The sequence below is a fragment of the Mesoplodon bidens genome (genome assembly GCF_964165515.1).
Source record: "Mesoplodon bidens genome assembly, chromosome: 3".
NCBI lineage: Eukaryota > Metazoa > Chordata > Mammalia > Artiodactyla > Ziphiidae > Mesoplodon > Mesoplodon bidens.
In genome coordinates this window covers 31,409,685-31,424,501 of record NC_138178.1, presented here as the reverse complement: position 1 = coordinate 31,424,501, position 14,817 = coordinate 31,409,685, and the positions used below count along the sequence as shown (strand labels likewise).

General features: G+C 43.9%; 1 protein-coding gene across 4 annotated transcripts in view; it reads left to right on the top strand.

Annotated features, from left to right (window-relative positions):
• Positions 1 to 9,036: 9,036 nt before the first annotated feature.
• APBA2 (amyloid beta precursor protein binding family A member 2) overlaps positions 9,037 to 14,817 on the top strand; it is a gene marked incomplete at its 5' end in the record, with an annotated part of 66,687 nt that continues 60,906 nt past the window's right edge. For 3 of the 4 annotated variants that reach the window (XM_081228913.1, XM_081228912.1, XM_081228914.1), the window contains one exon: positions 9,071 to 10,021. In XM_081228913.1, the coding sequence (XP_081085039.1) occupies positions 9,071 to 10,021 (951 nt within the window). Of the gene's footprint in view, positions 10,022 to 14,817 lie in introns of all 4 variants that reach the window. The other variant, XM_081228915.1, reaches the window with a different exon arrangement.

The window sequence follows — 14,817 nt, the reverse complement described above, 5'->3', positions numbered from 1 at the left end:
CTTGTTACACAAAAATATTTGACAGTATCATGCCTGAAAACATCCCATTTTGGTGAAAGACATAAATTTACAGATTTAAGAACCTCAAAACTGCCAACAGGATAGACCAAAAGGAAACCACACCTAGATATATCATAATCAAACTGCTGAATACCAAAGATAAAGGAAGAGTCTTGAAAGCAGCTAAATTAAAAATGACAATTGACTATAGGAGAACAATGATTTGAGTGTCTGTGGATTTCTCATTGGAAACCATGGAGGCCAGAGACAATGGAACATCTTTAACATTCTAAAAACAAAACAAAACAAAACTATCAACCCCAAATTCTGAATTCAGTTAATAAATCCTTCAGGAATGAAGGTAAAATAAAGACATTCTCAGATGAAGGAAAACTAAAAAGATTTGTTGTCAGCAAACCTGTTTACATGAGTTGCTAAAGGAAGTTCTTTAGGATGAAGGGAAATGATACCAAAGGGACTGGGGACTTCAGGAATTGAGGAAGAGCAACAGAAATGAAGAAGTATCTGAGTAATTATAATACACTATTTTTCACCTCTAAAGTTCTTTAAAATACTTATGAGGGTTTTAAGCAAACATTATGACACTGACTCGGGGTATGTGTGTGTTAATGTATATAGATATAGTACATATGACAATTATATCATAAATGCTGTGGATAAAGGGACCTATATGGTTGTAAGACTCCTCCATTTTACTTGAAGTGGCAAAATGTTAACTCAGAGTAGAACATGAAAAGATATATATGTATTATATATATATATATATATATATATATATGTATATATATACATATACACACAATATAATATATATATTAATCCATAGAGCAAGCATTAAAAAAGATACAAAGAATTATAGCCAAAAAGATAATAGATAAATGAAATACTAAAAAAAATTTAAACAATCCAAAAGTAGGCAGGAAGTGGGAAATAGAAGAACAAGAAACAAAGGAAACAAACAAAAATAATAAAAGAGTAGACCAAATCCAACCATATCAATAAATACATTAAATATAAATGGCCTAAACACACCACTTAAAAATACACATTAATAGATTAGATTAAGAAACAAGACCTATCAGTATATGCTTTCTACAAGGAATCCACTTTAAGTATGATGGCACAGAGATATTACAAATAAAAGGATGGAAAAAAGATATACCATTCAAACACTAAAGAAAGCTGGAGTGGTTATTTTAACAGTGTAGAAATTCTACCTTAGAACAAGGAAATTTACCAGGGATAAAGAGGACCACTACACATGATAAAAGGTTTAGTTCATCAAGAAGACATAAAAACCCTAAACCTATATGCTGCTAGCAATAGAACTCCTCAGTACATAAAGCAAAAACTGACAGAACTAAATGGAGAAAAATGGATAAATCCATAATTAGAGACTTCAACATTACCATCTCTATAGCTGATAGAACAAGTAGATAAAAAAGCAACAAAGATACAGAAAATCTGAGTAACACTATCAATGAATATGTCCTAGTGGGCAGTTATGGAACACTCTACCTCACAACAGCAAAATACACATTCTTTTTCAAGTGCACATGGAGCCTTCACCAAGATAGACCATATTCTAGGCCAAAAACCAAACCTTAACAAATTTAAAATAATCAAAATCCTGCAAAGTATGTTCTTTGACCATATGTAATTAAACTAGAAATTGCTGATAGGAAGATATTGGGGAAAATCCCCAACTATTTAGAAATTAAGCAATGTATTTCTGAACAATCCATGGGTCAAAGAAGAAGTCGCAAGGGAAATTAAATATTTTTAACTGAATGAAAATGAAAATATATTAAAATTTGTGGGATGCAGCCAAAACAGTGCTTACAGAGAAGTATATAGCATTAAATGCTCATATTAGGAAAGAAGAAAGGTCTCATCAATCTGGGCTTCCATCTTAAGAAATGGACTAATTTCTTGAAATAATTCCCAAAACTCATTCAAGAAGAATTGGAGAACTTGAATTTTTCTATTTCTATTACAGATGTGAAATTTGTGGTTAAAAAACCTTCCAAAAAAGAAAATCACAGGCCTAGATGGTTTCACTGCTGAATTCTCTGAACATTTAAGAGAAAAATAATACCAATTCTGCACAGTCTTTTTCACAAAACAGAAGAGGCAAGAATACTTCCATATTCACTTAATGAGGCCAGCATTGCTCTCATATGAGGAGATAAAGATATTGCAAGTTAATTACAGACAATATCCCTTATGAACATAGACGTAAAAAAATTCTTAACAATGTATTAGCAAAGTTAATCCAGCAATGCCTAAGGACAGTACATTATGGCCAAGTGAGGATTTCCCAGGAATGCAAGGCTGCTTCAAAATTCAAGCTTCAGTCAACATGTTCCACCATGTTAACAGGGTAAAGAAGGAAAACCATGCAAACATCTTAACACGGGTGGAAGAAGCATTTGACAAAATGCAATCCATTCATGATTTTAAAAAAAAACAACTCTTAGCACACAGGAATGGAAACATCTTCAACCTGAAAGAGGGCGTCTACAAAAAATTTACAGCTAAGATCATAGTAGTGGTAAAAGATTGTTTTCCACCCAAGATCAAGGACAAGGTAAGGTCTTGTGGCTCTCATCACTCCTGTTCAACACCATCCAGGACATCCTAGCCAGTGTGCTAAGGCAAAGAAAAGAAATAAATGGCGTGTAGATTGCAAAGAAATACATAAAACCAACTCTTATTTGCAGACTACATCATCGTCTGCAAAATCCCTTGGCATCTACAAAAAGCTCCTAGAATTAATAAATGAATTTAGCAAGGTCACTATACAACAATCAGTTATATTTCTGTATTATATCAATAAAGCAATTGTAAGAAAACATGAACATTTACAATACACCAAAAAGAAAAGGAATATGTTTATATTTAACAAAACGTGTAAGATTTGTATGCTGAAAACTACAAATACTGATGAGAGAAATCAAAGAACACCTAAGGAAATGGAAAGATAGATCATGTTTCTGCTTTGGAAGGTTCAGTATAGTTAAGATGTTAATTCTCCCCAAATTGATGTATAGATTCAATGCACTCCCAATCAAATTCCCAGCAGGATAAAAAAAAAAAAAAAGAAAAAAGATATCAACCAGATGATTCTAGAATTTATATGGAAAGCCAAGGAAACTTGAATAGCTTAAACAATGGTTAGAGCCAAGGTGCAAACACACCCTGATTACATGCTGGAGAATTCTCCAGAAGATGAAAAACAAGGGAACTCCTTTGAGTGGTGTACTTTGAATCCTTAGGGATTGTATCAGTTTGCTAGGGCTGCTGTAACAAAGTACCACAAACTGGGTGCCATAAACTACAGGAATGCATCGTTTCACAGCTCCGGAGGCCAGAAGTCTGAGATAAGGTGTCAGCAGGGTTGGTTCCTTCTGGGGGTTGTGAGGGAGGGTCTGTCCTGTGTCTCTTCCCCAGCTTCTGGCATTGCCCATCTTTCCCTACCCTGTAGATTTCTGCCTTCCTCATCACATGCGTTCTTTCTCCCTGTGTGTCTGTCTTCAAATTTCCCCTTTTTATAAGAACATCAGTCATATTGGATTAGATCCCACCCTAATGATCTTATCTTTACTAGGTCTTCAATGACCCTGTTTCCTCACAAGATCACATTCTGAGGTCCTGGGGGTTAAGGGATTCAACATATGAATTTGTGGGAGACACAAATCAGCCCATAAATAAAATGAGATTTATTTGAAATCTTCGCAGTGATGTATGCACTTGGAAGTGACTAGAAAAATATGAAAATAGCAGGACAGCCAGCAGAAATAAATCCACTTTTCCCTGGAGTCTTGTCTGCCTTCCCTGGAGGCTATCTATTTCCTTGTACCAGGATGGAGCTGGTAAAGGGCACTTGGCAATGTCCCTCTTAGCACAGGGCCTTGGCATGTGCAAAAGTTGGGCCCCTTCTCAAGCATGTTGAGAAAAAGGTCAGTGATGGTAATGTTTTGTTTTGTTTAATTGCCTTCTTGTCTGGACCCTTGCTTTTTTCCTAAAGGCGACTGGGAACAGGGGCTGACTTTGGTAAGTCACCACTATCTCCAGCTGTTCTCATGGGAGAGAATTAACTTATTAGTATTAGGAGTAACTAATAAGAACAGCAAATATCTCCCATCCCAGAAGTTCCTTGGGTGCCAAGTTGCTATACGTTACAGCATGAACATGGGTGACAGGTGTAGATTACATTGTGGGATGTTGAAAATACCAGCTCCTGGAGACTTGCAATTGCTGACAGCATTTAAAAATTGTATTTAAGGGGCTCCCCTGGTGGCGCAGTGGTTGAGAGTCGGCCTGCCGATGCAGGGGACACGGGTTCGTGCCCTGGTCCAGGAGGATCCCACATGCCGCGGAGCGGCTGGGCCCGTGAGCCATGGCCGCTGGGCCTGTGCGTCCGGAGCCTGTGCTCCGCAGTGGGAGAGGCCACAACAGTGAGAGGCCCGCGTACCGCAAAACAACAACAACAACAAAAAATTGTATTTAAGGGACGGATCATTCCATTTTGCTCATTCTGAGAGTAGGACGTGGTGGGACAGATATCCTGGCATATCGAAAGCCCAGATGGAACAAATCATGCCCACCCATGCCCTGGTACTCTTTCAAGGGATGCTAAGACCCCCATCCTTCCTCTGAAGAAAAGCCCGCTGACAGGTGTGGCTGCAGAGGGCTCACACTCCACGGCACTTGTCTTTTTATTATTTGTCCATAGAAATACCACACTCAGAAATGAAGAAAGGAGGGAAGTGAATAACAGTCTCCCATCACTCAAAGGCAACCCTTTGCTGGGATTTTAATGCATTTCTTCACAGTTTGTTCTGTGTTTATTTGGTTGTGAATAAATTATAACAGCACATTTTATACAATACACTCTTTGTAAATATTTTAATCACTGCATAATTGTCTTATGGATGTGCTAATAACATTGGCTTAACTGGGATCCAGCTCCTGGAGATTTGGTGTGTGCTCAACATTTTTGCCGTTCTTACTGACATTTTTCAAAAAAGAAGCACACCCCTCTGTGACCCCAAGCTAGGTGGTATGGTCTTGTGTGACAGTGTTGGATGTCAGCCTGGTTTCTGAAGGTTAATTTATTAACTCTTGTAGAGTTCTGAAGATTAATTAATTTCAGAGCTCGTGGTTGTCTGTGACCTTGCAGCAAGATCCTTATTCAAGGACTCTTGTTTGGGATGTTTGAGCTGATTGTACAGGTGTACTCCAGGACTGTTTAAACCCATATTGTGTGTAGTCAAAGCAACTGTGTTATATTTGGAAGGAAAAAAAGAATATTATCTTTACAACATGGGAGACCCAACTGGGAACAAGATTGGGGGCAGTGACAGTTTGGCAGATTCCATAGCTCATTTGTAAGATAGCGTTTTAACCCAGACTGTGCTGTGGCCCCTGCATCACTATGTTTCATCTTGGTCTGCTGTCTTTCAGCTCTTCTAAGAGCTGGCTAATGCTGTTTCCTCTTACAGAAGAAAAATGTGGCTTAGAGTAAGGACAGTGGAACCCTTTATTGTTGACAATGAGCCTCTATTTCCCACATCTCATGAGGATGTTCCAGGAGGAGAGTGGTGAGCACCGAGGCAGGGGCTGCATTTTTGTTGATTCATGAGCCGTTCTAGAATTAATTGAGTATGGACACAGGGCCTCATTTCCTTGGATGCATAGCAGATAATCGTGCTTCTCCTGAACATTTGAATTGCTTTCCAGGTGGTCTTTTCTGAAGGATTTATCTTTAATAAGATTAATCAGAAGCAGAGGACCTCCTGGGAATGTAAATTGGTGCAGCCACTATCGAAAACAGTATGGAGAGTCCTCAAAAAATTAAAAATAGAGTTGCCATATGATCCTACAATCCCAATACTGCATATATATCCAGAGAAGACTCTAATTCGAAAAGATACATGCACCCCAATGTTCATAGCAGCACTGTTTACAACAGCCAAGACATGGAAGCAACCTAAGTGTCCATCAACAGGTGAATGGATAAAGAAGATGTGGTAGATATATACAATGGAGTATTACTCAGCCATAAAAAGGAATGAAATAGTACCATTTGCGGCAACATGGTTGGACCTAGAGATTGTCATAATAAGTGAAGTAAATAAATCAGACAGAGAAAGGCAAATATAATATGACATCACTTATATGTGGAATCTAAAATATGACACAAATGAACTTATCCACGAAACAGAAACAGACTCACAGACATAGAGAACAGACTTGTGGTTGCCAAGAGAGAGGGGGCGTGGGGGAGAGATGGATTGGGAGTTTGGGATTAACAGAGGGAAACCATTATATATAGGATGGATAAACAACAAGGTCCTACTGTATAGCACGGGGAACTATATTCAATATCCTGTGATAAACCATAATGGAAAAGAATATAAAAAAGAATGTATATATGTGTATAATGAGTCACTTTGCTGTACACCAGAAATTAACACATTGTAAATCAACTATACTTCAATAAAATTAAAAAAGAAGTATATATAAAGAAGCAGAGTTCCTCAATATGTTTGCCTACACCCCCCCACTGTCGGGGTGGTGAATGCTCTTCTGGCCACACCCCTCCTGGGCCTTTTCTGAGGACCTGGACCTTGGATTGAAAAAAAAGTTTTAAAGGGTCCTGGGTAAAAGCCCTGGAGCGAGGAAAATGGTGTAGAGCATATCTTTAGGGAAACATCAAGCCATTATTTATTATACAGAAATAAAAAACAGTTTGTGTGTTCAATAGGGGAAGAGTTAGATAATGTCCATTGGGCCAGGAAATATCATGTAGCCATTAAATAATACTTAATAGAGAGTTTCTACTGCATTCTCTCCCTTCAAATGTCATTTAAAATGTTCCTCAACTCCCTGTATGTAGTAGGGAAAAAAAAGTGTTCATGGAAGTGAGGCCGGTATGGGTTACTCTCTTATTTAACCCACTTCAAGCCCTGCAGGCAGGGCCATTATTTCCAGTTTCCCAGGAGGGGAAGGCCATTCATCCATTAAATATCTTGCCAAAGGCCTGACAGTAAGTGGAGGTCTGAATTTAAACAAGGACTTTCTGTCTTCGTCTTTAATAGGAGGCTCTTTCTCTTACACCAAAAGTGTCCTTGTAGGTTTGATGTAATTCTGCAGACCCTTCAAAGACGCGGCTGCCCTCCTGGGAGGCCACTGCGGGTCCTTCCATTTGTATCCACGTTAGACAGAACTGTTTGCACCATCAAACTCTGGAAAAGCCAACCACAGCATTGTATTTAATGGGGAAAACTTTTAAAAAACTAGATCATTCACAGGGGCCTGCTAAGCCCTGTTGGAGCCTGAGGCAAAAAGAAAAAAATCAGTCATACCGATCTTTATTTAAAATTTTGATATTTTGTTCATTGTGGATTTTTTCCATTAAATTTTGATTTTTTTTAAAGTATTCCATTAAAGTCATATCTGTTTTGATTCCTGAGTTTTTTTGGCGCCCTGTTAAATTTTGCACCCGAGGCGAGTGCCATGCCTGCCTTACCCTGCACTAGCCCTGGTTAAAAAGTAGAGGCATTTTCATTACAATTGGGAATAAGTCAGGGGTGCCTCAGCACCACTGTCATGTAACTGTGGAAGGGCAGTGCAGCCAGACAAAATGCTGGAAATGAGAATAAAATTATCAACTAAAACTATTGGAATTTAAAAATGGGCTTATAATACAAAAGCAGTAGGGATTTTTTTTCTATGTACCAACAATAGTCAGATAGATACGATAGGAGAGAATATCCATTCCCCACGGCTACAAAAACTAATGTCTTAGAACCAGCTTCCTCTGACATGTCTACAGCTATGAAGAAACCCACAGTGCTGTTGACATTTAAGACTTGAATAAATGGGGAGATATTTCTTGAGTGAAAAGACCCAATGTTGTGTGTATAAAATTTCATCATTGTTGGGCAGTAGAAAATAGAGTGGGAGATGATTTTGCTGGCAGCAGTGGCTTGGCCACCTGGATTTTTTTGTTGAGGTGAGAAAAGGAAGGATCCTCTATTTTTTAAGAGTGGACAGAGGTGGGTTGTCCTCGACCAAATCTGCTTGCTTCAAGGGACAACGTGCATGTCACCTGGAGCCAGAGGAAATGTGTTCTCTCTTACATTGCCTGGGCCTGTGAGCTGCACCCCATCCCCAGCTGCAAGGAGTGCAGATTTCCCATGAGGAGGGCCAAACATCTCGCCTTGAAGCAGGCAAATCTGGCCACTATCTGGAACCCTTTATTATCTTGAAATATATATATTTTTAAATTTATTTATTTATTTTTGGCTGTGTTGGGTCTTCGTTTCTGTGTGAGGGCTTTCTCTAGTTGCGGCAAGTGGGGGCCACTCTTCATCGCGGTGCGCGGGTCTCTCACTGTCGCGGCCTCTCCCATTGCGGAGCACAGGCTCCAGATGCGCAGGCCCAGTAGTTGTGGCTCACGGGCCCAGTCGCTCCGCGGCATGTGGGATCCTCCCAGACCAGGGCTTGAACCCGTGTCCCCCGCATTGGCAGGCAGACTCTCAACCACTGCGCCACCAGGGAAGCCCTACTTTATATAAAATAGATAAACAACAAGGATCTACTCTATAGTTCAGGAGACTATATTCAATATCTTGTAATAACCTCTTGTGGAAAAGACTCTGAAAAACTATATATATAACTGAATCACTGTGCTGTACACCTAAAAGTAACACAATGTTGTAAATCCACTATACTTCAAATAAAAAGAAAAAGAAAGAGAGGGAAATCACGAATGAGCGGGGAGTTTGGGGGAAAGCAGCAGGCATCCTGGGGGTCGTCGGGGCCTCCTCCTCCAGCCCCGGTGTCCTCCTCTCTCTTTGGCAGGTGCGTGCGCCGGTCCTGACACACCAGTCTGCTGGGGTGGGGGCATCACGTCATTTGAACAGACTCTCGTTACATTGCTCTAGCAGGGTGTGCTTCTCGGGCTCTGACTGTCCTGTCCCCCCTTCCTCCCCACAGTGGCTGCCCCCTGGTGACAATGGCCGCGTGACTGCCCGCCATGGCCCACCGGAAGCGTCAGAACACGGCGAGCAGCATGCTGGACCACAGGGGGAGGCCGGGCCTAGAGCCCGAGAGCGAGGATGCGGAGCTGCCCCTGGAGGAGTACGTGCCCAAGGGCCTGGAGCTGGCGGCCCTGCGGCCCGAGAGCCCTGCACCCACCGAGCAGGGCGGCCACGACCACAGCCCCGACGGGGACTCCAGCTCCGACTATGTGAACAACACCTCCGAGGAGGAGGACTATGACGAGGGCCTCCCCGAGGAAGAGGAGGGCATCACCTACTACATCCGCTACTGCCCCGAGGACGACAGCTACCTGCAGGGCATGGACTGCAACGGGGACGGCTACCTGGCCCACGACGGGCGCCACCTGGAGACGGACGAGTGCCAGGAGGCAGTGGAGGAGTGGACGGACCCAGCAGGCCCACAACTGCACGGCCACGGGGACCAGGGCAGCCCCGGCTACCGGGACGGCCACCTCCCCACCCCAGAGGTTGAGGCCTCTATGCTAGAAGCCCAGGACCAGGAAGAGGGCGTCCACTACTGTCCCGGAGAAGAGGCCTACCAGGACTACTACCCCACTGAGGCCAATGGGAACGAGGGCAGCGCGTCCCCGTACCACCCGAGGCGCGGGGACGGGGACCTGGAGGACCAGGAGGAGGACATCGACCAGATCGTGGCCGAGATCAAGATGAGCTTGAGCATGAGCAGCATCACCAGTGCTGGCGAGGCCAGCCCCGAGCACGCGCCGCTGCGGGTGCCCGAGCCGGGGCCCGGGGACTCCTCGGAGGCCTGCCCGCCTGCCGAGGCCAGCCGCGGCCCCAGCAGACACGAGGGCAGGCCCAAGTCCCTGAACCTCCCTCCCGAGGCCAAGCACCCCGCAGACCCCCAGAGAAGCTTCAAGACCAAGACCAGGACTCCCGAGGAGAGGCCAAAGTGGCCCCAAGAGCAGGTAGGACTCTGGCTGTCCCCAGGGAAGGGGATGGAGGGGCCCAGAGAGCAAAGGTGCTGCTGTAACCTGTAGATCAGAATGCGTGCCTAGCTCTCCATTCCCTCAGTTATGTGTGGATGGCCCAGCCTCTCCTGTTCACCCATCAGGTGCCTTAGTAAATGTCAAGAAAATCTGGTGGAAGGCTGATTGGCAACCAGAGCTCCCAGGAGACACCCCAGCCCGCCCAGAAGAGGGTGGGTCTTAGTCTGCTTGCCCTGGATCTGCTCACGTGGGGGTGGTCCCTGTGACGGTTGCCCCTCATCAGGGGGTTTCTTCAGGCTGGCTGGATATCGGCAAGGATGCGGGGCTACTGGCGAGTGCAGGCAGCTGCGGCGGGTGGTTGGGGGCAGCCTAGCATCGAGGGGCAGCGACCTGAGTGTGTTTCACTGGGGATGGTTGTATCGGGTGACACTTCTCTGAAAGCCTGGGGGCCTTGGCATGATGGGCGATTAGCTGTAAATAACCGTTTTGCAAATGATTATTTGAAGGTTTGACAAAGTCTTGGAGAAGAGGTGTATGCTAATGAGGCCAGTGGGTTTAAGCGTAACTATTTTCTTTTAATTATAGCAAAGTGAGAGTGTATTCTAATGAACACTCTTGACAAGCTGCCTTTCAAAAAAAACTTACATGTATATAAAAAGAAGATGTGACTATTAGACGCATGTAAAGGAACTTCTGTTTAGCTAAATCTGTGGACAAATGAGAATGAACTGCTTTCATATTTTTTAAAGGCTTCATTAATATTATTTTTTTCCCAGAAGAGTTCATGCATTTGAAAAGTATAGATAGTGAGAGCTCGTGTTTGGGCAACAAGTCCTCTTGACTCACTGTAGGTTTCTGGAACTTCCCTCTGATGCCTTTTTTTTTTTTTTTTTAAAGATCGTTAAGCATAAATTGACTTCACTTTCAGGGTGTTCTTGTCATTTGAGGCCGTTCTGTGTGTGCTAGGGGGCTTTGGGGTGTAAAGAAACTGCTGTGCACTAGCGGTTGTGGAGGGAGTCCCCCAACAATAGCGGCGGCTCTGGGGTCAAGGTCTGGGCGTTAGGGAATAGTACTGCTGTCCTTCTGCAGTCCTGGCAGGGCTGGACTCACCACCCAGCAGCGGTGATGGTGCCGCAGGTCGATGTGGACTACGCAAGGCAGATGACGTGCTGAGCCTCGCCAGGACAAGTGATGCCCGGACAAAGTTCTAGTCAAGAGAAATGATCTCTAGGGCATATGGTGGGGAGTGGACGAGACTTGATGTTGGGCTTTACTTAAACCACATGCCAGTTTGAGTAAAAATGCAGCCCTTTGGGTTGGAGGGCTGGGGGTGGATGAGGGTGGAGGTGGGGGCCCAGAGGAGGTCTGTTCTTCAGACGTGGCATTGGGTGGAAGGGCAGGTACCTTTTCTCCCCAAATAGAGTGTTTCCTTGAAACAAACGCTCTCTTCCAAGACCCCGGAAAGACTCATTTATGCTGGTTTATTATTGCCTAGCTTTTCTGGCTTTATTCACTCATTCACTCACAAGTTAATTCCATCAAGGGGAGAGGCTGGCAATTCCCAGCTCAGGGCAGACAAGGGCCCCTGAAGAAACTGGCCTCCTCTTGAAGGCTCTGCCCTGGCTGGGTCATCACGTCTTGTAGACCCGAATGGCCCATCCGGATGAAGAACACTTTGAAATTTGATCAAGTAGACCCGCTGGTGATAGGAACCCTCTTGAAGGCAAGATGTGTGTGTGTGTGTGTGTGTGTGTCTTTGTGTGTCTGTGTGTAAAGAAGGAAGTTCCCTGGAAAGTTTGGAAATTCCTTGCTTCAGACCACAGCCTGCCTTTCTAAAAGGAACCCCCTTCTACCCTGGGAATATCCAGGCCATGTGGCCAGCAAAGCCCTGTCCCCCCACAGGTGCACAGGGTGCTCCTGAGTCCCATACCAGCCCCCCCAGTACTGTGCACACAGTGAAGGCTGTGGTGGAAATCACATGAGGGAGAAATGGGCAGCATCAGCCACCTTGGTGCTTAGACTGTTGGTTTGTAACAGTCAGCAGCCCAGCAGCACCGGCGGCCCAGGACTGCCAGCGCCAAGCCTGCCTTTTGTTTTGTTTTTTTAATTAGTTTTTTTTGGAGTATAATTGATTTACAATGCTGTGTTAGTTTCTGATGTACAGCAAAGTGAATCAGTTATACATATACATATATCCACTCTTTTTTAGATTATTTTCCCATATAGGTCATTACAGAGTACTGAGTAGAGTTCCCTGTGCTATACAGTAGGTCCTTATTAGTTAAGGCTGCATTTTAGCAAGATGCCACATGCAGTTGGAGAAGCAATTCTTGGAGGACTCCTGTTGGAGGAGAAGTACATAGATAGCATCCCTCCTTTCTTCCCCTCATTTCAAATCTTGAAAAGTTATGTCTTGGGTGCTTCTAAGAGTGCTGAATAGCACTTCACTCAGTCGCTGTATGGACAACAATATTACAATAGAATTAGAAATGGGACTGTGGTTCCCACCTTCTCAGACTCTGGCACTGAGCATCAACAATGTCTGTAGCTGCCATTGTGGTCCCACGTGTGATTCTGCCATCCCGCTTTTAAAATGTGACATGTTGTAAATGTTGCTCCATGTTGTCATATCATTTTCATGATCCTTTTTGCCAACCTTTGAAGTTCAGGCAATGCGCCATCTAATTGATTTGTCTGTACATACCCTGCCATGGAGTGTGCAGGTTGCGGATGGCATTTTCTTTTATATATGAGACTATACAGACCTCTTTGTATGAGGGAGGCAGGTTTTTCTCCTTTGGATTTATTACTTGAGGATAAATTCCCAGGCTATGTATGAATGCTGACCCCATGATCCTCTGGTCTGATACTTTATTTTTCTTCTGTGAATGGTTGGTGCCTTTTATCTTTTGGGGTCTCGATGCTTTTCCATTTCCTAGCAGCACTTTATGCGTGCACCACAGATGTTATTTTTTGCTGCAGATGTTTTTCTTTAGCCTCTTTTCTTTTGAAAAGGCTCCAGTTTGCAGTTAGAGCTGCCCCCATGCAGCTCTGAGGAGACTGAGAGGTCTGCACAGGGCCGTGCAGGTCTGGAGAACCTGAAGGAGGTGGATTTGGCGTTGCGGGAAGCTAGGGTGTGATCGTGGGGAACAGAGGAGACCTGCGTGTGAGTGTTTTTACAGGAAAAAGTTTTTTCAAATCAGTGAAAGTTTATTGAGGACATTTTGGAAAATAGAGGCAAAAAATATTTTGCCCTGTGACATTGTAGAATTCCAGCATTGAGTTTTCATTTTGTAGTAACCTACATGGGAAAAGAATCTGAAAAGGAATATATCTATAACTCAAGTGACTTTGCTGTACACCTGAAATAACAACATGGTAAATCAACTATACTTCAATAAAAAATAAATGAATTAAAAAACAAAACAGGGCTCCCCTGGTGGTGCAGTGGTTGAGAGTCCGCCTGCCGATGCAGGGGACACGGGTTCGTGCCCCGGTCTGGGAAGATCCCACGTGCCGCGGAGCGGCTAGGCCCGTGAGCCATGGCCGCTGAACCTGCGCGTCAGGAGCCTGTGCTCCGCAACGGGAGAGGCCACAACAGTGAGAGGCCCGCGTACCACACAAAAAAAAAAAGTTTTCAAATCAAAGAGACAAATTGCCTCTCAGGATTTCTCCGAAGCATCCACTTAGAGGTGTTCTGTAAACAAGGTGTGCCTGATCCTTATTATTCATGGATTCCATATTTGTGAATTTGCCTACTCACTAGAGTTTATCTGTAACCTTAAAAATCTATACCCATGGCACTTATGCAGTCCTTTTCAGACATGCACAGGCAAAAATATTGAGTCATTCAACACTCCTGTTCCCAGCTAAGTTTGAACTAGGAGACACCCTGCCTTCTTTCAGCTCGTACTATAAAAAAGTGTCCTTTCTGTGGTCCTTTTAGTGCCGTGTCTTTTGCATTTGTGTGCTTGTTGCTGGTGACAGAATGACCCCCAAGTGCGGTGCTGAAGTGTTGTCTAGTGTTCCTAAATGCAAGAAAGCTGAGACGTGCCTTTTGGAGAAAAACACGTGCGTTGGGTGTTTCATTCAGGTGTGAATGACAGAGCTGTTGGCCATGAGTTCAGTGTTAACAAATAACAACATGGTACATTCAGAAAAAGGAAGAAGCATTTGCCGATCTGTACCTGGGGCTGCTCCACAGAGTGCTGGAGTAACATCTACAGTGTGTGAGGGAGTGATGGAAAAGTGGCTAACTCTGTGGATTTGTGAGATGACCACCCATTAAAAAACATCTTGTTATAAGGCTGAAAACCCTAACCCTGACCCTAGCCAATGAAATTGACAGTCTTGTTATCCCGGGTCAGGAAAATGTGAAACTCTTCTCAGCTAGTGTTTTATTATATATACTGGATATAATTAATTATTTGTGAGTAATACATGGTAAATAAGGTGTCTTTAAATAGAAGCATACATAGAACAAGGTCATGTATGGATCAGTTGATGAAATGTGGGGACCAGAGGCTCAGGGGAACCTCACCCTGTATTTCCCCTGGGAACGGTGGTCCAGGATCCCCTCATTCAGGGTTCACAGCAACTTTATCGAACATAACAGCCACAAACAAGGAGAGCTGACTGTATCGGGTTGGCAGATGACTTTGAGAAACTGCTGCAAAGGCTTCCCCTTCCTAGAGATCCCCTCCGTGCTCGCATGGGTGCTGCCTTTATTCCAGACTCCCAGCGATGAGGACATGCCAGCCCTGCTCCACCCGCCT